General features: G+C 40.6%; 3 protein-coding genes across 3 annotated transcripts in view; 2 read left to right on the top strand and 1 right to left on the bottom strand.

Annotated features, from left to right (window-relative positions):
- The window catches only part of dnali1 (dynein, axonemal, light intermediate chain 1), a 2963-nt gene extending 1042 nt beyond the window's left edge, over nucleotides 1-1921 (bottom strand). Inside the window, exons 1-4 of the mRNA XM_068570139.1 lie at nucleotides 1732-1921; nucleotides 592-728; nucleotides 342-511; nucleotides 1-89 (exon numbers count right to left, since the gene is read on the bottom strand). The exon at nucleotides 1-89 is cut by the window's left edge and continues 90 nt beyond it. Of these exons, the coding sequence (XP_068426240.1) occupies nucleotides 1-89; nucleotides 342-511; nucleotides 592-728; nucleotides 1732-1905 (570 nt within the window). The 5' untranslated portion in view covers nucleotides 1906-1921. The remainder of the gene's footprint in view (nucleotides 90-341; nucleotides 512-591; nucleotides 729-1731) is intronic.
- A 399-nt stretch (nucleotides 1922-2320) lies between these two features.
- On the top strand, nucleotides 2321-5334 carry snip1 (Smad nuclear interacting protein). The gene is made up of 4 exons (XM_068570126.1): nucleotides 2321-2607; nucleotides 2805-2937; nucleotides 3565-4178; nucleotides 4338-5334. The coding sequence occupies exons 1-4, from the start codon at nucleotides 2447-2449 to the stop codon at nucleotides 4591-4593; spliced, it is 1164 nt and encodes a 387-aa protein (XP_068426227.1). The 5' UTR covers nucleotides 2321-2446; the 3' UTR covers nucleotides 4594-5334.
- Nucleotides 5335-6055: 721 nt separating this feature from the next.
- si:ch211-1i11.3 (mitogen-activated protein kinase kinase kinase 5) lies at nucleotides 6056-21739 on the top strand. The gene is made up of 28 exons (XM_068569550.1): nucleotides 6056-6389; nucleotides 6493-6632; nucleotides 7215-7405; nucleotides 7926-8094; nucleotides 8953-9059; nucleotides 9251-9421; nucleotides 9664-9776; nucleotides 10319-10478; nucleotides 10657-10807; nucleotides 11036-11140; nucleotides 11408-11457; nucleotides 12017-12112; nucleotides 12991-13075; nucleotides 13433-13566; nucleotides 14069-14196; nucleotides 14973-15109; nucleotides 15198-15303; nucleotides 15418-15575; nucleotides 16081-16282; nucleotides 16454-16622; nucleotides 17105-17270; nucleotides 18369-18554; nucleotides 18663-18768; nucleotides 18886-19132; nucleotides 19318-19430; nucleotides 20549-20646; nucleotides 20758-20834; nucleotides 21018-21739. Exons 1-28 carry the CDS (start codon nucleotides 6056-6058, stop codon nucleotides 21112-21114), a joined length of 3996 nt encoding a protein of 1331 aa, XP_068425651.1. The 3' UTR covers nucleotides 21115-21739.
- Nucleotides 21740-22922: the final 1183 nt, after the last annotated feature.

Below are 22922 nucleotides of genomic sequence, written 5' to 3'. Positions count from 1 at the left end.
AGCAATAGTCATTTGAATCTCATCTCTGACCCTCAGCATCAACATTCCCCTCTCAGCGCAGTTGATGGTCACCTGTCTAATCAGCTCATCTAAAGTAGAAATAGAAAATGAGGAGAATACGACAATTAAGCTAATGTTGAGGTGGGTGAAAATTAGGCTTTCATTTAAACACAGGAAAATGGTGCCATCATACCAACTGATAAAGATATAAATCTAGCCATATTGAGTTCAAAAGAAACTAAAATATGTGCTCTTTAGTTCTGTATGTATCATCTGTATACATCAGTATTGATCAGTCATTGTAACCACAGTGATCGCCAGCATCTTCGCCGCCGCCTTACCAAAGCACTGGGAGTATAACTCCCTGCGGACGGGACAGATTCCGGTTTCTCTGGCCTGCCTTTGCTGCAGCTTTTTGTCCAGCTGTTCCTCGAGGTGAATAACGTCTGGTCTGGTACACGGTGCACTAGACACTTGCTGCACCCACATCTTTGTTCCCTCCATCCATTCCCTGCAATGACAGATGTTGAGTGTGTGTGGTTACTGGTTTGTACTTTTTGAACAAAATATTGTTGATGGTCTGAGCTCTACCTGGGTGGAAGGAGAACGTTCAGGATGTCCTGATTGTCCTGCTTGGGGGTATCAGTTGTTGCTAATTTTGGCTTAGGAGGGGGTGGAACAGGGTTGGAGTTGGCAGGCTGCCGAGGGCTCACTTTCAAAGGCCGGCCCTGTAGTAAAAAGTAGTTTATCTAACATTATATATTCAATTTCCTTAGCGTCACTTGTTATTATATTATAAACGTATATATTACAATTATATATCTTCTCTTGCCAGCTGAACTGTTTTAATAACATAATTGCACAAGGTATTTTTTTGTGTGCAAAACACTGGAGAGATAGTTGCTGCTAATAGGCTTCTATTCACCTTAGTTATGCAGATATTTCATTAAAAAACAAACGTTTCCACTAGGAAAGGTGGAAACATTACCACATTAACAATGTATCGAGTATTTCTGATTAATTTAAACTTTTTGAACTGTAGTGTCTGTGTGTATATATATCTATATCTCTCTCTCTCTCTATATATATATATATATATATATATATATATATATATATATATATATATATATATATATATCTATATCTCTATATATATCTATATAGATATATCTATATAGATATATCTAGATATCTCTCTCTCTCTCTCTCTCTCTCTCTCTCTCTCTCTCTCTCTCTCTCTCTCTATATATATATATATATAGATATAGATATAGATATATCTATATATAGATGTATAGATAGATATAGATATTTATTGGCTGATACATTTCTAATGCACTGCCTTGTACTGCCAGCTGACAGTATATATTGTTCCAACCTTTTTCCTTAAAGTTGACAGATTTAGCACTAAATCAGCTTTTAGTAATATGAATATAATCAAGCTTGTTCCTGCAAAACACCGCCATTTTGAAGGTTTTTGTAAATTAACGTTACTATATCTAAATTAATACACATAATAACTAAATTGCTCCTATGACATCTTTAAGCTTTTTAAGTACATTATTTGTTTTATTTATCCGTCAATCTGTTTATAAAGCCCTAAATGTATTGTATTGTGTATTGATGTCCTGTATTCCTTCCCCCTTTTCTGCCACAACTCCCTCAAGCCAAGGGTAACGTAAAGTAACGTAAAGCGCTAATTACTCTTTCTTTACTTTATAAACTCACCTTTGATGACTTCGGGTCTGTGCTTTTGCTGATCGAAATTGGGGTGTCGTACCTCAGGAGAGACTCGTTCGGTGTCGCCATTGTCGGCTCCATGTTTGAATAGTAAAGCTGTATTTTTACTTCAGTTACACAAATATCGATGGACGTTAATGATAAAAATGTTTGAGTTGTCATGGTAACAGCGTATTGGTGTATCAGTTCTGTTCGTCCGGGTGGAGTCGGCGCATTGTTTCATTAACGCACTGTTCCTTTTAGTGACTTGTTATAAATGTATATACTAATCAACACAACAAACGAAGAGATCTGAAACGTTTCTGGCTTTGCATCTTTCCTATTTACGTCTTAAAAAGTGCCCTGGGGAGGTTTTATATATATATATATATATATATATATATATATATATATATATATATATATATATATATATATATATATATATATATATATATATATATATATATTCCTTTTTCAAACACGGGCTTTATTCAAAACATCGTAAACGAGAGACTCGTTCATAAGGACCCAACGTGAAAAGTTGGTCGTGTTTGTGGGGACAGAAATGATCGGCGTAACTCCGGAAGCGGAAGTCTGTAATTTGAGCACAACAGTCGAAGTTTTGTCTTCGCGAGTTAGCTTTTGTTTATAAGCGCCCTTTTGGTTGGAGGGCGATGTGTGCTTAGATAGAAACCGGTTAGATTGTGAGACATAAATTAGAATGACTAAAGAAAAGCGACACAGGAGAAGGGAGTCACCAGAGCGGGAGCTCAAAGTGAAGATAAAGCAGGAGGAAGAGAGCCCTGTTAGGCCACAAACATCACGCCGCTCGCGGTCGAGATCCAGCGGCAACTCGAGTCCACAGAGAAGAAAAGCCAGCAAGTATGTTGGACCAATAGTCACCACGTGCTTATAGTTTTGTTCAGTTTTTACTTTGACGGACAAAACAATTTCTCAGCATTTTTTTTAATTATTCATTTGTCCGCTACCTTTTAATGAATGCAGCTCAGCGTACAAATTCGTGTGAACACGTGAGCCGCATCTAACCCTCTTGTTTTGTGTTGTTCGTGTTCGTGTAGGTCACCCGCCAGGACAAGGGATCGTTCACCTGCTAAAAGAGAGACCTCTCCTGTCAGACGAAGCAGCAGATCTCCCAGAAACAGAAGAAGTCGCTCTCCCACAAATCGCGGTGCTGATGTCAAGATAAAGCGGGTGATTAGTTTCTAAATTCTAAATATGAATTACAGTTTTAATAGAGATTGTAATTTGTACTTCAACCTGCTGCTGGACTGAGTATGTCTTCTGTGTTCTATGATTAATCCGTATACAGCCTTTTTGACATGGGTCCAATGGCTACTAACGTCTAATGCCAACTAGGTGCATGTTGTGCATAACAAAAACGGTACCAAAACATGCAGATGCAGAGCTTTAGACAAGGAATACATGAAAAATATGGTTCAACAATTTAATGTTTTTTTCAAACAGGGCCAATATTTGGCTACAGTGTGCCAGATCACATAGCTACCACAAGGGTATACTAGCACATAACAAACTGCCTACAAGCGGTGATTACGTGTAATAGTCTTATGATTACCTGTCTTAAATGGTGTTTGTCAATGTGATGTTTTTAGCTCTTATTGTAACTACAGTAACTTACCATTCATAAGTGGCATATGCCAGTTTAACAACATAGTCGTTAGTTTCATGTGTCGGAAACAGTGAATTCAGAAATGGCCACTCCGACTACATGTTATACAATGTATGGTAATGCTTGTAAACCACTGTTACTACAAGCGTGTCCTGGGACTAATGGTCGTCTTCTCACCAAAACGCTCCCAGGAACGGGAGGAGCATCGGGCTAGCGCTGATGAGCGGCGGAGAAGAGGCGAACAGCCAGAGGAGCGGCGCAGCAGGTGGGAATCGGATAGGCCACGGGAGAGAGAGAGCAGCGGAGATCGTCAGAGAGAGCGAGGCGCACTCGGCTCTCAGCAAGCTGAAAGACAGAGAGAGCGAGGCGCACTTGGCTCTCAGCAAGCTGAAAGACAGAGAGAAAGAGGTGCACTCAGCTCTCAGCAAGCTGAAAGACAGCAGCACGATGAGCGGCGCAGAGAAAACCGCCAGCACCGCGAAGAAACCCAAGATCAGGATATGGGCGAGTCCGAAGGAGGGAGTGACCCACCTGTCGAAAAAGAGAAGCCCAACTTTGGACTGTCGGGGGCTCTAACCGAAGATACAAACACATTCCGGGGGGAGGTTATCAAGTACAACGAGCCACCTGAGGCTCGCATTCCGAAGCGCAGATGGCGTCTGTACCCATTCAAGAATGATGAGCCCCTTCCAGTCATGTACATTCACAGACAGAGTGCCTATTTGTTGGGACGTCAGCGCAAAATTGCTGATATCCCAATTGACCACCCATCCTGCTCCAAGCAACATGCAGTATTCCAGTATCGGTAAGAATAACAATTGTCAGCTTGGCGTTTTACTTTGCTGTGCTTTAGAAAACCGTAACTTCTATCCATCTGATTTGGACAAATTTTCACTCCATGTTGCGTTACACTTTAATGATTTTGTTGCTGTATCAGTAACACTTCATGTCTGTATTATTGTAGGTTGATGGCGTTTACACGTGAAGACGGCACCGGTGGCCGCAGGGTAAGGCCTTACATCATTGACTTAGGATCCGGCAACGGCACCTACCTGAACAATCAGCGCATCGAAGCCCAGCGCTATTACGAGCTCAAAGAAAAAGATGTGATCAAGTTTGGCTTTAGCAGCCGCGAATATGTTCTCCTGCATGAGTTTTCAGATACAAGCGAGGTGGACGTCAAGGGGGAAGAGGACGACGACGAGGGTCTCGATGAGTAAATTGTTTCCAAGACAATTCCCCAAGTTCCTTCAGATTTTATAATACCATAATTAACTACTTACTGTATTGAACGCGGGGGTATTGAACACTTAATGGAATTGGTAAATATGAGACTTCATTACAAGGTTGGTTTGTATATTCTGTAATTACTGAACTATTGCTTAAACCTGCCACAACTGTCTCAATGAAGACTTACTATTCTCAGGTTGATTGTCAAATGTCTGTGTGATGCATGACTGATCTCACATCGGACAGTGCTCACAATACAAAGTGCTCAGTGCCAGATAACAATATCTTGCAAAAAAACAATAGTTAATTATATATTTTTGGATCAAAGCACTCAGTACAAAGTTTAGCAGAAGACTACTCTCTTGTCTGTCCCATCTGTATATGTCAATGTACGATACGTGGAATGTGAATCGCATATTGTCAAAGTAAAACATTACAGACATACAACTTGTAATGATATTGCCTTTTTCTTTTTTTTGTAGTGCAGAAAAAAAAGTCAATGCTGTTATGTATTTCCTTGCGCCAATGCTGTGTGTATTTACAGATCTTTTTTATTTTTGTCTGTTCAGGAGCAGACAGCATTCATAGTCAATTTTCATTCATATACTGTAAATAAAGACAGTGAAAATGTGGATTGGACTCAAGAGTTTTAAATGTAAACACCTCATCAAAGCTTTGTACAAGTGTTTTTTTTATTTTTTCTATTACAGATGAATAAACATTAAGATTAAGCATGTGTGCATTAAATGTAATTATTTACTGGACATACGTGTTTTTAGATCTTTGCTGTTAATATCTTCCTTTGTTTTATTTGATTCAGCACTGTCTAGGCACTGAACTGGAAGCCCAAGCTTTTTCTCATACTGGACAATAACATCGGAATCTGGCCTTAAATATGCATAAATCCCCCGAATCCCCCCCGCATAGATCTTTGAGCTAAATCACTTAGTGCTCACAAACAGCACTGTATGCTGTGTCTTTTAATTGAAGTTGCAGTAAATGGGAAAAGAAAAACATGTCTACAAAACACGATTCAACTCCCTCTTGCCTCAGCCTGCCCCACCCGTTTTAGTACATCTGTCCCCCTAGATATGTCGTATATGTCTTGGGGAGACAGATGTAGACGGTAATTAAAGTATATTTAAAAGGTGGCATTGCGATGATGACACCATATACCACGAGCTGAATAATAGTTTTTCACAGCAGAGGTCATGCGAGAGTCGAGGCGGTATGGCCTTCAGTTCCACTCTCAAAATGTCAGCGGGTGGAGGAGGAGCAGTGGAGGAAGAGGGCGGGTCCAGTGGAGAGAAGTACCGGGAATGACAGTGGATATGGTCTGCGAGCGGGGGCGGTGACACACCTGGGGAATTACGACAACGCGCAACCGCGCCGCTGCGTTTTTAATGGAAATTGTCCCGGCGAAACTTCAGCTGCACAAAAAGTCAGAACAACATGTACACGAGTGAGCGCAGGCGAATGAGTCTGCACGAGTCGAGGAGGAAAGATCCCGTCCGGGTGTCAGCTGGAAGTTTGTGGCAAGACTCTGCGGCTGTAGACCCGAGCGCCGGGGGCAAGCCGATCGTTTCTCCGCGGAGCCGGACCAGACCTGTATCCGTGGCATACATAGTGAACGAGGAGGACGCGTCGGTGCCGCAGACTGAGGAGAACTTAACCCTGAAATGCCTGCAGGAAGCCTGCGCGGACGCACACGCGGTTTTCGAAACTTTTCCATTCCAGAGAATATCCCTAGGCACCACTGACATTCTGGATAGCTTCTACAATGCAGGCAAGTGCAGGCATGCTGACTGGAGGGTAATTGGGGCTACACATCCGCGCAGTACTCTGCTATTTTACGCATCACTAACCAGCCCTCATGCGTTTCCCCACAGATGTAGCAGTGGTTGAGATGACTGACTCTTTCTGCCAGCCTTCCCTTTACTATCACTTGGGAGTGAGAGAAAGTTTCAGCATGACCAATAACATAATCCTATACTGTTACAAGCAAGATAGTGATCTACAGAATCTCAAGGTAACTAAAAGTGTGTCCATTATAAGGCATGAATATCACAATTAAACTAGATCTGCATAGATTGATTACAAATTGCCACGGCCACAAAAAAAGAAGTCATGAAGTCATAATTAGTGTAATACTCAGTATTACACTAATTGCAGTAATTGTCTCAGAATATATGCCTCTTAAGTTAAATGAGAACTCCTATAAAGATTACCTTAAGGGAAGTCCTGCATTATAAACTAACCTGGGTGTCCTATCTTGAAGAGAGGGCATACTTATATTAATTATTTTAAATACATCACTGTTTCCGAGATGTAAATGTGACATCATCAAATGCTTTGATATGGCACACAATCCAAAGTTAGGAGTTAGAGATGAGAGATTTGATAAAGGCAATATTATGTCTATCGTAAAGGCCAAAGATCATTTGAAATCAGGAGCGACTCTATTGCATTTATGAAAGCCTATATAACTAATGAAACATTATTAAAATCAAAATCATTGACAACTTGCAAATGGCACCTTAGCTCGAGTGAGGCCATGCAAATTCTCTGTGTGTACTTGTACCTGTATGATCTGTGTATTATTTTCCTTCAGGAGCAGTGTGGCAGTTACACATTCATCCCTTATGTAGTGTCACCTCAGGGCAAAGTCTTTGCCTGTGACGCTACGATCATGATGACTGGTATCAAAGAGTTGATGCAGCCCATTTTCCAGCTGGAGCCCCTGCTGACCCCACTGGTGGAGAGACTGGTGCATCTGCTTAACAACGTACAAATTCAGTCCAGGTCAGGCATTAACTGGAGGCTTTGGGTGGAAAAACATTATCTCAGATAGCACATGCATTTGATTGTACTCTAACTCGGTAGTTCTCAACCTTTTTTCAGTGATGTGCCCCCTGTGAAATATGTTTTTCAGCCAAGTACCCTCAAACCAGCGCAAAGCAAACAGCACTGTGCCATCAGTGTCTGAATTTAAAAATATATATATATATATATATATATATATATATATATATATATATATATATATATATATATATATATATATATACATACACATACATTTAGGTTTATGAACTTGTATTGATTAAAACATTTTAAAAGATTTTTAACAAATACTCCTTTTAAATGTATATTTAAATAATCTCACATACCCCCTAGAGTGCCTTCATGTACCCCAGGAGTACACTACACATACGCCCATTTGAGAACCACTGCTCTAACTCACAGCTTCCCCTGTTGGCTGATTGGTTGAAGACTTTGAGAGTGTGCAGTGTTCTGATGTCCCTGTTCTTTGTGCTGACAGCGAGTACTTCCGTGAGTCAATCAGGCATGAGATTCGTATGGCTCGGGAGCGGTTCAATGGTAAAGCCCTGAGCGAGGAGTTAAGCCGCATCCAGAAACGCCTGGACAGCGTCGAGCTGCTCACCCCTGATATAGTCATGAACTTGCTGTTGTCCTACAGGGACGTTCAGGTGTGTTTTTACATATGCATGTGAGTTAATGCCTCTGTGAAAGGTCAGGGGTTACTACCACTGTTTCATACCGGCCTTGACAGCGTTTGGCTGGTATTGTTTTCACCTTGGCCCCCGACTACTGTACACCCCTGGCTCAATTTGTCATCACGGTGTGATCCCATTGCCAGGTGGTCTCTAGTTCTGTTTATCAATCCTAAAAAGTAAATACAAATTGTAACATTAAGATATGTAATGGTTGCAGAGCCCAATATGCCATTTATAAGTGTAATTAATCAAATGCATTTGCTCAAACAGTATAAACCTTATACTTTTTGAGCAAACAAATATTATAAATGATAACAAAGGGATTAATTTTATAGAAAGAAAACGCACATCTTCACGACCTAAAGATTTTAGGTGTTTTAATTAGATTTATAAAATGGTCTATGGATCAACTAACTTATTAATTGACAACAATCTTAACCACAAGAGATTTTTCTGCTGGACAGAAAATGTAAACACCCGTTGTAATAATGCAAACTAGAGACTACGCAAAGAGATCACGGCAGCTGCAATGCCAAATCGGGTCAGGGCCGGAAAGGGGGTGGCCCCTTTCCTACTTCCTTCCTCCCTTACTTCTGGCGCCCTTGCTCTGACCATATCGTCTTTGAACTCAGATGGATCTCAACTACAGGTGTGTAGACCTCCAGGGCCAGATTCTCCTCTTCCTCCTGTACACACACACACACACACACACACACACACACACACTCTCAAAGTATGCCAGCCAGACGCCATCGCGGCTGGTAATTATTAGATGTCATTGGATACCAGCATAGTAAATAATTGATTTGAATTTACATCCTCTTTTCTCAGGACTATGATGCCATAATCAAACTGGTGGAGACCCTGAACGATCTGCCCATGAGTCTGGTCGCAAAACATCAGAACATCAAATTTAACTACATATTTGCTCTAAACAGGTACCCAGATGGCTCTTACTGCATTCCCGTTTTGTTTTACAATTCAACACAGTTCTTCTTCTCTGGTTTTAGTTCATTGTGTATGTGCCATTCTCAGCTGGTAGCCTTTATTTTTAACTTTGTTGTACAAGATATAATAGGTTTTGTTTAAAGCTTCTCATTGATGACATCGTACATTTTTGCCACACCAGGAGAAATCACCCCGGGGATCGCGCAAAGGCTTTGGAGGTCATTCTGCCTATTGTGGAGTCGGGGGTCAATGTGGTGTCAGACGTCTACTGCCTGTGTGGACGGATCTACAAAGACATGTTCATGAGCTCTGGGTTCACTGACCAAGGCAGCAGGGACCGGGCCTGCTATTGGTACAAGCACTTAGTGTTCTGAGATCTGGTCTTACAAGCTGGTCCACACCTTCTGAGAAGTGGCATTTGTCTGTCTTTCGTATTTAAATACAGTCTGTCATGACAGATCCTATTTAGTAGTACTTGTATGATTATTTCTTGTCTGTTTGTGTTTGCCGTTTATGTTGCATTATTGTTCTGCTGTAACTATCTGTTAATCTGCTAGTATTGTCAATCAGCTCTGTTTTTATTTTATTCGACAGGTATGGCAAAGCTTTTGAGATGGAGCCAACTCTTCACTCGGGCATCAACAACGTGGTCCTCCTAATGGTTGCTGGACAAGAGTTTGACACCTCTATTGAGCTGCGCAAAATAGGTGCTTCATGCTTTCTTCTTTATTGATCAGAGAGAATCTGCGACAAACACAAGTTTTGATCATTTGGCTAGAATACATGTTTATGGTCCACAGATTTAGTTTGTCAAAGTGTATACAACTTATGCACGTTTAAGGGATCCACGGTCTTTGCATATATTGGGAATTTGTAAAGTTACAGTTCGAGGTTTGAGTTAAAACATTTTATCCATGCATTGCAAAATGCAGAAAACCAAACGTTTTACAGCTAATTGCATGATGTAAGAAATAGTACTTGAGAAACATTCAGAATGTCTATATATTATTTATCAATTAGAATTCACGTAGTGTTGCGTCCTCATTGGCACATTCTGTGCCAGTAATGCACATTCATGATGGCCATATATCACTACAGTGTTCCTGCTCCGGCTCAGCATCCTGGAAGATGAATGAGCTTCTAGTTGTGCACAGTGTCTCATCTGTTGATGCACATATGAGCCTATGAGTTTAGAAACATATCTCTAATTTTGAAAATGTCTTTTGTTCTGTGCTATATTGCTATTCAGGTGTGACTCTAAACACCCTGCTCGGTAGAAAAGGCAGTTTGGAGAAGATGAAGGACTACTGGGATGTCGGCTTCTACCTCGGAGCCAACATCCTTGTTAACGAGCAACGAAAAGTCATCTTGGCCTCGGATAAACTCTACAGGCTCCAGGCTCCTGTCTGGTGAGGAAGCTCTTCATTGGTAGTAATCATGTAGACAAACATTTTTAATAATCATAAGGATGATTCATTGATTTGATTAAAACAAATCTGAAACCTTTTTTGGACTATAAAGTATTGAATTTGGTCTTTTTTTACTTATTAATTAAATGCAGATTAATGAGTTTTGTGTTTCTCCCAGGTATGTAGCATCCATCATGGAGACGTACATCCTGTACCGGCAATTTTCAAAGCCACCTGAGGTGAAATCCCCGAAACAGGACACAATGGACTTCTGGATGGAGCTGCTTTTGCAGGCCTGTAAACCCACCGACTCCACAGGCCGCTGCCCAGTAAGATGTCACTGATAACTTTGACACTAACCATCACAGAAGACAATAAACAGAAATCTTTAAACTTCTCTGGTTGCGACTATCCGTTCATTGGAACCCTGCTTTGTCAATTTGAAAGTTAACCGCACACTGCTGTAATTATGTCAACAATATTGAGGGTTATGGTGAGGAAATTATGGAGACAGTTTTGAACTAACATTACAAATAAATGAATTTTCTGCTCTTCAGGTGCTCATTCTGGAGCCCAGTAAAGTCCTCCAACCAGCGATTGTGTGTGTGAGCGAGGATGACGAAAGTCGCACTGTCCAGTTGAAACATGTCACACCCTTAAAGGTATATGTAGACCCTCTGTCGCCCACAGAGCCACCTTCTTTTCTTTTTACATATTACTGAGCACCTGCCACACACACAGAATGTTTTATCAGGTGGATGTGTGTCAGTGTGTGTGGAAAGAAACAACAACTTCATGCCTCAGGACTGTTTGATTCCTTTCTCTTGCATGTCTACGTGAATGCAGATGAAAGCTGCTCGTCATGTGTAACACGCTGTGTATTCAGCCTTCTTAGTCCCGTGTCTGAACTTTCCTCCTTGATTCTACAGAAAGGCTTACACCAGTGGACTTTCCCAGCATCTGCAATTCGGGGAGTGAGGTAAAGTGGAGTACATCATGTGCTAACATCTCTCAAATCATCGGGGTGTGTTCAAACCTGCAGCTGAGTCAAAGGAGCCAACACATGGAGGTTTTCTGGGAAACCTCGCCTGTCAGTCAGATTTTTGTTGTGTCAATATGAATTCAGGCGTCTTTGTTATTTATCGGCTTTAGTTGATTCTGCATACTGATCAGAGTTTATCCTTGCCGTGTCTGCCGATTTGCCGCTTGTGCAATTTTCAGCGAAGGCCCAAAACAGTCAGCTGCTGGGCTAATGAAAAACAGCAAGCAAACAACTTTATCAGCTAGTGTTGTGTTTGGTGCAGGGCCTTGTTCATCAGCTTTCACTGAATCAATCAATACCAAAGCTGTTAATGCAAACACTGGTTGGTTCTCTGGAACAGAAACGAGGTTGATGGATACATACATGGTCTGTTTTCTTCAGTGTCAACATCCTTTAGGTTCAGCAGAGTTCTACATACAATTGTTGCGTTTTCATAACAAATACATTCAGGATTAGGATTATTTGAATAGTTACATGTGCCTTTTCCCCTCTAAAGTGCTTCAAAGATTGATGAGCGAAGCTGCTTCCTGTATGTCCATTACAACTCGGATGACTTCCAGCTCTGCTTCCCCTCTGAGCTTCATTGTAAAGGGTGAGTGACTAATAAATTAGTGTGTGTGTGTGTGTGTGTGTGTGTGTGTGTGAGTGTGAGTGTGAGTGTGTGTGTGTGTGTGTGTGTGTGTGTGTGAGTGTGTGAGTGTGTGAGTGTGTGTGTGTGTGTGTGTGTGTGTGTGAGTGTGTGAGTGCACTTAGGTAGAGAAAAATAGACCATCAACATGGGGTGCAGGAAGTTAATCAGTTGTCGGGCCAAGAGGCCAACTAGATTTGCTGAAATGAGTCTGTTGCAATCATTAAATGAGTCATATTTTTTTTTATTGTCCTTTTAAGAAATCCCCCTAAAACCAATTTTCTACACAACCAAATGACAAAAAGATCTTTCCTTTTCACATCTTGTGGTATCTACCGCTGCAGATAGATTCAGTTTTGAGAGGCTCACTGTTAATCAATATAATGGAAGTCAAAGCACTCCTATATCCTGATACAATATCCCGGTCACTCAGAAAATGAGTTTTTCTTGGCACTTCCTTCCATAGAAATGTAATTAAAACTGAAAATAAACTGAACTGAAAACATCAACAGGCTGCAACTGTTGATCAGGGGAATTGTGTGAAAACATGACAGGACAATGTATCTTGCGTGAACCGCTTCCTGTGTCTACTTATTACACTCTGATTAAAATCTCCACAGTGAACTATGTTTGTTCTTTGCACAAAGGGGATGTTTTCTTCCACGTCATGGGCCTTAGTCCATTATGGGTAACTTATTTGGCAAAAGTCTACAGGCACACCTGATGTTGTTGGTATTTTCTTCAGCTTAACAGAAATTCACTAAAACCTAATTCAACAGCATACTAGATTAAGCACACATTCTCATCTGCACTATTGCGTCCTCACACTTTTCTCTCACTAGTTTCTGCGAGCTGGTAAACTCTCTGCTTCAGCTGGCTGAACAGCCCGCCCGGGACCTGAACCACCTCGCTGAGGGAATACCTGAGGTCAGTCTCAGTCCTCCATTTGGCGGACGCAGTGTGTGCTCTACTTCAGGTCTTACTTGCCTCAACATGTAGAAAACAACTGCAATCGCTGGGTGGAATTCATCAACATAAAAACATTCCCAAAATATAGTGTCATGTTTACCATGTCATTTGGCATTGTGTGTGCTATCTATCTATTTACGTATACGTTCATATTTGATTTTATATTTATTCTCAGAATTCTGGACTTTGTTGATTCTGTTTTCATGGTAGAAGTCCCTGTTCTTTCCACTCCTCATGTTTCTCTCTCTTTTGCTTGTGAAATTCCTCACAGTTCTCATACTTCCTAAATCACGCTGTCTTCATTTCTGCCTGCAGTACGTCTATGAGACCAATGATAATGGCGATAAGGTGGTTCTGGGTAAGGGGACGTACGGTGTGGTGTACGCTGGGCGGGACCTGAGCAACCACGTACGCATCGCCATCAAGGAAATCCCTGAGAAGGACTGCACGTAAGAGAAACCAACACTCGCATTGTTTTTCCTTCGCTCATCCTTTAGTAGGAGACACATCGTTTCCACCAAGAATGTAATTTTCCAAAATAATCTTAAGGGAAACGATCTGGCAGAGATGCCACTCACTGGCAGGTTCCAGTTTCCCAGTGCTCTTTGGGAATCTTGGGGAAGATTGATGAGTGTTTACACTCGTCATTCTGGCACAAAGAACGTTCCATCTCATGTGAAAATAACAGATTCCATTAAGAAAAGTAAAGTTTAAATAACTTTTTTAAGCATCAAAGGAGCAGTATGGTATTCATCGCTGTATTTATTGAGCTGTACTCAAGACGGGGGGAGAGAGACTCATCGAGTGTGGTGCAATAGCATCTGTCATGTGACATCATGTATTTCAAGATTTTCAAGCCGGAGTTCAACTCCCTTTGACTAATCTTATGGGATGTTGTGTTGTTGACCTTGTAGAAATGTCAGTCACACCATATTGCTCCATCTTTGCCAGGTATTCCCAGCCCCTCCACGAGGAGATAGGTCTGCACAAGAGGCTAAAACACAGAAATATTGTCCAGTACCTGGGCTCCGTCAGTCAGGATGGCTTCATCAAGATCTTTATGGAGGAAGTACCAGGAGGTATGGATCTTAAAATGTAAAGTTTCAATACTTTCATTACTTGACAGACATCTGTAACCAAAATCTACACAAACACACACTGGCTAAATACTATATAAAATAAGGTTTTAACTTTTTTTTTAAATATTTAAATTACTTTACACACCTTGCAGTATGAAACCTAAAAAAAATCCAAAACGTGAAAGTGTCTAGAGTTTAAAATGAATTGTTGGCAACATTTAATCAAAAGGCTTGAAGACCAACTTCACACAGTTTGATGATTTAGCTAAATTATATTCTATCTGCTTATACAATTACTCATGCCTTTTCTCTTACATTGGCAAACTAGTACAAGGTCACCAGATGACTCTGATGCTTTCACTGGAATGAAAACAGACTTCTGAAGAAGTCGTTCCTGACTTTCTTTCAAGGGCATCAGAAACATCAGAAAGCCCTGTCCCTGCTTTAAAGTCTGCATTTCCAAAATTACTGTATAACTTTGGTTCAGGATGACACCTTCATTAAGCATCAAGGAAGTGAGTGTCTGTCCCGTGTTTTTGTCATTTGTACATGTGATTGCGTAACGTATACTGGAAGCCAATCCCCGGAAAGTGGACGATTTCAACATCCTGCTCATTAGAGAGAGAAAATCTTGCTTTGATATTGCCACATGGAGCTGGGAAATGACTTAATTTTCTATAAAAACAGAGAATTACACTTTTCAATGTGACTCAAACGATACAAACTCTTCCTAAATATGAATCCGCTTCCATCATTTAATACGTTTCTGCTTGAAGGAAGTTTGTCATCTCTCCTGCGCTCCAAATGGGGTCCCCTGAAAGACAACGAGGCCACCATCATCTTCTACACCAAACAGATCCTGGATGGACTCAAGTACCTTCATGACAATCAGATAGTCCACAGAGACATTAAGGTGAGTGCACAATGTCATTCTACCTCCATGGTCACAGATGGTAGTGTTTGTGAAACATCTCAATGTGAGTGCTGTGTCTTCGCTGCAGGGGGACAATGTATTGATCAACACATATAGTGGCGTGTTGAAGATCTCTGACTTTGGAACCTCTAAACGATTAGCAGGCATCAACCCGTGTACTGAGACATTTGCTGGTAATATTCTGTGTATTTGGAAATTATTAACTACATTAAAAGGATCTACTCTTTGTGTCTGTTAACTAATATATAGTGGCATTTTAACTGCTTTCTGATCTTTTTTTCCTTTAGGAACTCTCCAGTACATGGCCCCAGAGATCATAGACCAAGGGCCTCGGGGTTATGGGAAGCCGGCTGATATCTGGTCCCTAGGGTGCACTATTATAGAAATGGCAACAGGCAAACCACCCTTCCATGAGCTGGGAAGTCCTCAAGCAGCCATGTTTAAGGTAACTAAGAGAACTAAGAGAAAGTTAATACATGCAGATTGTGATGTTTTCATAAAAGCATAATTTTCTTGGGGCTTTAAGGGAAATTCCTAAAAGTCCTTCTTTGGGGATTTGGACTGAAATAGCTTAATAACTATTGAAACACAGTGCCATTAGATGTGAAACATACTATCCTGTCTCACTGAGGATTCATTATAATAGATGTGTTCTCATGTAATATTTGATACATATTTGGTTGATTCTATATAACTGAATAACATAGGGGTGCCAAAAACAAAATCCGAGTTTCCCAGTAAATAACTGAAATTGGATGTTGATGTGAGCGCTAATTACAAGTCATGAAGTCATATTTACCATAACATGAACGCAGCATCAGTACAACCTCCCAGAACTACAGGCATGCTATTGACTTTGGTTAAACGACTATTCATTTTAAAACGCACGCTCCCAAAAGTAAAGCGGTCCAAGCAAACGTTAACAATTTTCTTTAAACAATCCCATTAAGGTGGGCATGTTTAAGATCCACCCCAAGGTTCCAGAGTGCATGTCGGACGAGGCAAAGGCCTTCATCATGATCTGTTTTGTGCCGGACCCCGACGACCGAGCCACAGCCACAAAGCTGCTGAGCGACACCTTCCTCAGGTCGTCTCCTAGGAAGAGGACCAAAGCTCCGCAGGAATCAGAACCAAAAGACTTCCTTTCTGCAGGTGAAGCTTCCCGCCACTGCAAAATCACACAATGTTCCCCTCTCTCACATATGTTGTCAGTTTTTGAAACGGTTGTTATTGCACGTTGCAAGTGTTTTTCTGAAACCTGGCTCATGTCAGGAATTATGGACGCTCACTCGAATCTAACCACAATCTTGCCACGGTATGCAGCCGACTACCAACGCAGCATGTCTGTACCCGTCTCCATCCTTGTGGAGGACACTGATTCGTACTCGGGTTCGATCGACCTCTCCTGTTCCCTGGACCTCCGGGGTCACCAGTCCACCCTAACAGCAGATGAAAACTCTCAGAGTCCGCCCAGCACCGGCAGCTTCCTGTCGTGAGTTAGGTTATTGCTCAAGATGAAAATACTTTCTAATCTCTGCATCAGCTATCGTTCTACAGGATCTTACATCAGAAGTAAACCACACCATGGTTTCAGTCAGACAATCTATTCAGGTGACATCCTGTGTTTGCATAAAAAGGGCATATTGCTCCTATATTAAATGCCACAGTCTACAGACAAGTGGTTGTTTTTTTTTCGCTTACTCAGATGTTTGTGCAAACTTTTTAAGAGTTCTCAAGTAGAACAAGCACCTCTTATTTCCGCTCAATGACGGCGGAGAAAACTCAAGGCCAACATTTGAATTTCAATAGGTTTCTGACAAAGTTATCTATGTATATATAATAAATGATTGATATTTGTTTTGTTTTTTTGGAGTTCCCTTTTCAGTAGATTACATAGACATTACATGGTTTTGTTGTTATCGCGCGTCTGTTGGTCTGGTGTGATTGATCTCTTTGTTGCCCCCTACTGTCCAGAATACCAGAGGACGCCATATCCGAAATGAGCAGTCCAGCCTTAGCAGACGAGAATATTGGTCTTTTTATGCTGAGGAAGGACAGTGAAAGGAGAGCCACACTGCACCGTGTCCTTACTGACTACATCAGCCTTGTAGTCCATAATATACTGGAGTCTGTGCCTCAGGTGGGTGAAGAACAATCACGACAACAAAGGTCTAAGCATTGTCAAATCTATTAACTTCATGACTTTATACACAATGAGTAGAGTACATAGATCTTTTTTTTTAATAATTGTGTTATGTATGGCATCAAACTAAAGCTAAATAACAGTCCTTCTGTCTGATTAGGTTTTTGAATTAAGGTTTAAAAAATAAATAAGCAATTTCAAATGAGAGATTCAGAATACAAATAGCAAAAGAATTCTTTCAGTAAAACAGATTATTTCACCAATAATTATTGACCAGTGATTAAGTTCCCCAGATGCTGTTGATCATTGTCTTATCTATAGAGCAAACCTTTATGTGTAAATGACAATGTACACGTAATGAGCCCTGTGTGTGCAGATGCCCTCTGAGTTTAATGACATACACATTGTCCAGACATGTTGTTGCCCCGTTGGCATTGCCAAAACCCTAACAATTTGAACATCTGTGTGATGCATATGGCATGACTGTAAGCACTGAGTGCAAAGTTAATATTAAAGTTGGCTTGCGAATTAATAATCTTGAGCTCAAGGGAATTTCTGCCATTTTGTTTTACACTGGGTTTGCATATTGATATTGACACAGAAATACAACTCAAAAGAAGAACAATATAGCAAGTTGTAGATGAATATTAAAAGTATATATGAACAATACAAAGAGCAACAAATACAATGTCTATAAAGTCAGACTGTTTGTTTAATTTGCAAATAATAATACATTAGTACAATGATGGAGATTTCTAAACTTACAAATATAAAGAAAAAGAGGAACAAAGGTGATTTGATATTATGGATATGATTGTTTGTATGGTCTAAACCTAATGAGCTAGAAATAAAAGGCTGTCATTATCCAAGCAAAGAGCACTATATAGTGAAGCTATACAAGGCTTCCAGTACTTCCATAATGAGAGCTGGACTGCACTTCCTTCATAAAAGCTATTGCTTTGTCTGCAAACAATGACGCAATTTCAATGATGACGCAGTTTCACTGTGTTTCACAGAAAACACATCTGGACCTCAGTTATGAGGGAAGTAGAAGTAGTGTTTCCTTAATGTTTCCAATGTGTTTTCTCTTAAAAGCATGACAGTGGAACAGCATTGACTGCAGACAACATTACGAAGCTCATCGGCTGCCTGCGAGACAACATCCGCTCCCCTGACAGGAAGCAGTTGACCAGCAGCCTGCTGGAACTCCGAGTCACGCTGCTCACTGCCGCAGTGTCACTGAACAGCCTGCAGGCGGTGCTCTTCAGCTTCCAAGACGCAGTAAGTCGCTACTGAGTCCATGCACCAATTTAATTTCTGGTGATGACACTCCTGTCCGCTACAGACTTTGTGAGATCTTCCTCATGTGAAACTCTGCTCTGCATGAAGGTAAAGAAGGTGTTAAGGCAGCAGCAAGTGAAACCTCACTGGATGTTTGCCCTGGACAATCTGCTGAGACAGGCAGTACAGGATGCCATCACTGTGCTCCTACCAGGTACAGCTTCTTCTCATACAGTCCAAGTTTAGTACTTTGGGATTCCTCTTATTTATTTATTTATTTATTTGTTGTGTGTGCTTCATCCACTCTTCCCCATCACCTACTCCCTCTCAGAGCTGAAACTCCAGCTGCAGTCCTCATTTGAGACGGAGGACGGCACTTCTGAGGAGCAGTCTGCGGACCCAGACACTCCAGTAGCGATCGTCTCTGACCAGCTCTTCGCGCCAGTAGACACACGGCAGACCACATCCATATATGAGACCCCGCCCACGGCGAGCCCCAACTTCCCTCCAGACTTTGTCCTCGACAGCAGCTGCCCCCTCAGTGAGAAACTTATGGACATGCGACTAGAAACCAGCAGGTAGCATTTTGTTGTCGTTTTATCGTGAAGCTTTTGTTGTTGTGATAATTGCTACATTTACTTTTAATTTTGAGCGATTTTTAGATGGATTGCAGTAGTGTCATGTCTGACAGTACACAGCAATTATGAATGTGTTTTAAGTTGCACTGCTTTTTGCTGCGTAGTGATGGATGTTTGTGTTGCAGACTGCTGAGTCAGCTGAATGAGAAGGAGATGGAGTATCAGGAGCTACTGAGGATCTCTGTCCAGAGGAAGCAGGAGCAGATAGATGCACTGAGAGATGCTGCAGTCCCTGAAGGTCATGGTTTTATTTTAACCACACACTTTGTTACATGCATAGATGGCACAATAACTTTGATATTACTGCCAGGTAAGTTTTGAGTATGTAAGATGAAGATTTAAACCCAAAGGCTAAAAGTTTGGACTATACAGACGCAATGTCTTACATCAAGTATCCATATCCATTTTATTGTCAAAGTATGGTTATACATACAACAATGTATCTCTTGTTTTTTTAATGGCTCTCAATTTTCTCACACAATTCCAAGAACAATTTTGTGGAAGATAGAACAAAATGTTCGGTAAAGCATATCATTATTGCGTACATACAAGTAGGTAAAATAATAAATGTGTGTAAAGCAATGAGCAATGTAAACGACAACATACCATGTAAATTATAAAGTCACGTGTTTCTGTAAATTGTAAACATGAATATAATAGAAAGGGTACAGAGTGCAAACAAATACTGTAATACATATTTTATGTAATTTTACATATGTTTTTATGTAATGTTAGTTTATATACATGAGTTGACTGGTAGTTTTTATTTAAACTTTAATTAGCCAGGATAATCACAATTTCAAATTGTTATTCATCAAGTACTCCTAGCTGCTTAAAACAAACATTCAATATTTGGGTATTCTATTTGATTTGGTTCAGGCGCCATCATCAAACCAGTATTTCCAGGTAAAGTAAATGTGTTTGTTAAAATGGAGGATGTTCAGCCCAAATAGATAGATAATGTTGCTCTTTCACGCATCTCTGTGAGGAGTGAGCAATTCTCTAGAAGTAAGTTGTCTGATGATTAACTGCACAAGCTGCAGCATGACGAATATTGCATCAAGGGACCAAGCCTTCTTTGAAGGATCAGTGTCCTCTGTGATGCTCCTTGTTGTTTCTTCGCACTTGTTCCAGTCAATCCTTACCATGCCTCGGCTTCCGGCTCTAGATTTCTGCCCGACTGGTTCTTGTCAGAGGCGTAGATCACCAGCTAACGTGCTTAAACTTGACTTTTCTGTTTGGATAATGATTATACAGTCTGCCTGCGGTAACACGACGCGTTAATACCATGAGATACAGTCTGTCTGTTATTTAAACCATCCAGTCTGAATGTCTGTAATCTCTGTGCATTATTAGATGGTGGATTGACCACAAAGAAAAGCTCTAAACCAGAAGTGAAGGCTCTAGTGCGCTGGCTCAAATCCATCCCTGTAGATCAAGACACTATCAATAAGGTAAACTCAACTTAAAATTGTCCTTTTTCTCTACTTTTAGTGTTTTTTTACTATTTGGTATCACACATCTCCCCACTAATAATCCAAATCCTGTGTGCTCCTGTTTTCTAGTTGCTCTCTCACGAGTTCACCTTAGACTGTCTCTTCTACATTGCCTCCAGGGAAGACTTAATGTACTGTGGAATAAGGTGAGCTGCTTCCTCACATCAGCCTCACGCCATCTGTCCATGCAGAAACATGAGGGGCAGATTGCCCTTGAAGGCGGTGGTGTAGTAAAGATTTGAGTTTCATCAAAAAAAAAGCCTCAGTTGTGTTCAAGATGGCTTGTTTTGTAACACTATATTTCCATTTATCCAAAATGTCTGTTTCAGAGGGGGCATGCTGTGTAGAATCTGGGCGGCCATCGGTGCTCACAGGAAGAGCCAGCTCAACGCACACAATGAGGACAGCGAGGACACTCTTCTTTAATGGCTGCTGATGTTGTACATCAAAGGACAGAATTATTGACAGGCTGGTCCTGTGTCATCTGGAGGAAGTGGTGAACAGGGCTGCGTCTGCAGGGACCTGATGTAAAGCAGGATAGATGTCCGATGCCTTGTCAGACGGTGAATGTATTTTTCCTAATCGATATTGACAATTTCTTCTGATTTTAGGTAGAATGCTAAAATAATAACTTAAGTCAGATATTGCATTTATAAAAAAAAAATTAAAAAAATTCTCAGGGCTTTGGCAAGTGAGACAACTGTTATAGCGTAATAAAAAAAACTGCTGACAGAGTATCAATATATCTGCAAACTGACATGATAAATACATATACGGTATAAATAAATGTATAATGTGGCCTTCTGACAATGCTGTTTTACCGTGCAGGACTTAAGTTTATTATTATTATTATTATGGGGCGAAAGCCTGGATACTTTCCATTGTATGTGCTCTTATAATTATTCAGATAATAAACAAGAACCATAAATATCTCATTCAGATAATAAACAAGAACCATAAATATCTCAGACTGGCCTGTTGTCCGCATGCAGCCATTGGTTTGTAACAGAGAGCGAGTGATGAAGGCTGGAAGAAGAGAGGGTGAAGTGGAAAACAGTCTCAAAATTTCACACGTGTTCCCTTATCTGTTTTCACAATGTTGACATCTCCTTAGAAACAGTGGCGTGTGTGTGTGTGTGTGTGTGTGTGTGTGTGTGTGTGTGTGTGTGTGTGTGTGTGTGTGTGTGTGTGTGTGTGTGTGTGTGTGTGTGTGTGTGTGTGTGTGTGTGTGTGTGTGTGTGTGTGTGTTATCAATGTGCCTCTGTGCAGGTCTGCTGTTTGAGTCTTAGACTTGTTCTGATAAATCTAGTGTCATCCACACTTTTCAAAGTTAAGTGTTTAACATTTAGAAGTTGGACTTGAGTTATATTAAGAATGGAAATAAAAAAGCCGGGAGGGAAAGGTAAGAATGAAATCATTGGAAAAAACATTTCAAACGTAAAAAAAAGGACATTTGTCTACACATCTGGTTTGTATTTTTCAGTGTGTTACTGCCTGGTGATCTCAGTGTGCCTGTGTGAGATCAGAGGACGTTCATTATTGTTGAAAAGCTCAACAGAGGCTTGTTACATGACATAGGCATGTCAGTTCTAGTGCTCTGTCAGCCAGGATATGACTCCATACACTGGGTGTGGCTCCTAATAACTGTGGCACTCACAAGAGATGTTAGTAATGACTTATTCGTAATTTTGTTTTTGAACTGGCTGTACCGGTCCTTTTTAAAGGGTGTGTTCATATTCCTTTTACATGGCCTTGTGTGATCCAATGTGCCCATTTGAGTGATATAGATATATATATATATATATATATATATATATATATATATATATATATATATATATATATATATATATATAAAATTTAGCAGCAACTACTAAAATTGAAATTGGCATTTATCTTTCTTGTCCTAATAGATCTATGATATAATTTTTTCGCTTTCCGCGTTATAAGACTCTAAGAAAACCTCTGCAATCCCCTTTGGTCAAAATATAATCGGGTCTCTCCCTGGGAAGATGATTTACTTCTGCAATAATCTGGAATGCTGAACAAAACGGACGTTTCAAGGTCAATAAATCAGCGGCTGTCTCCTCTGTCCTTGGATGGTGTCGGAAAGAAAATTAATACTCAGATTTTATCTTGGCATTGTCCTGTTTTCCCATTTCATTTCCCTGCCTATTATTAATGTAATAAATTGCTTGTGTGATGCTCATCCATTTGTTTTTCCAAAATACCCA

The sequence above is a fragment of the Clinocottus analis genome, unplaced genomic scaffold (assembly GCF_023055335.1).
Source record: "Clinocottus analis isolate CAN_PGR_092001 unplaced genomic scaffold, fCliAna1.0.p SCAF_9, whole genome shotgun sequence".
In the NCBI taxonomy this organism is placed as follows: Eukaryota; Metazoa; Chordata; class Actinopteri; order Perciformes; family Cottidae; genus Clinocottus; species Clinocottus analis.
Note: the sequence above shows the minus strand (reverse complement) of the source record. Positions and strands in the feature narration are given on the sequence as shown.

What these genes read in the sequence shown, in the direction of transcription:
- snip1 (XM_068570126.1), top strand. Translation starts at nt 2,447, where the DNA reads ATGACTAAAGAAAAGCGACACAGGAGAAGGGAGTCACCAGAGCGGGAG. An exon ending in CAGAGAAGAAAAGCCAGCAA is followed by an intron (nt 2,608 to 2,804) that starts GTATGTTGGACC and finishes GTGTTCGTGTAG; the next exon opens with GTCACCCGCCAGGACAAGGG. An exon ending in CTGATGTCAAGATAAAGCGG is followed by an intron (nt 2,938 to 3,564) that starts GTGATTAGTTTC and finishes AAACGCTCCCAG; the next exon opens with GAACGGGAGGAGCATCGGGC.
- si:ch211-1i11.3 (XM_068569550.1), top strand. Translation starts at nt 6,056, where the DNA reads ATGTACACGAGTGAGCGCAGGCGAATGAGTCTGCACGAGTCGAGGAGG. An exon ending in TCTGCAATTCGGGGAGTGAG is followed by an intron (nt 11,458 to 12,016) that starts GTAAAGTGGAGT and finishes TCCCCTCTAAAG; the next exon opens with TGCTTCAAAGATTGATGAGC. An exon ending in TTAATGTACTGTGGAATAAG is followed by an intron (nt 20,835 to 21,017) that starts GTGAGCTGCTTC and finishes TGTCTGTTTCAG; the next exon opens with AGGGGGCATGCTGTGTAGAA.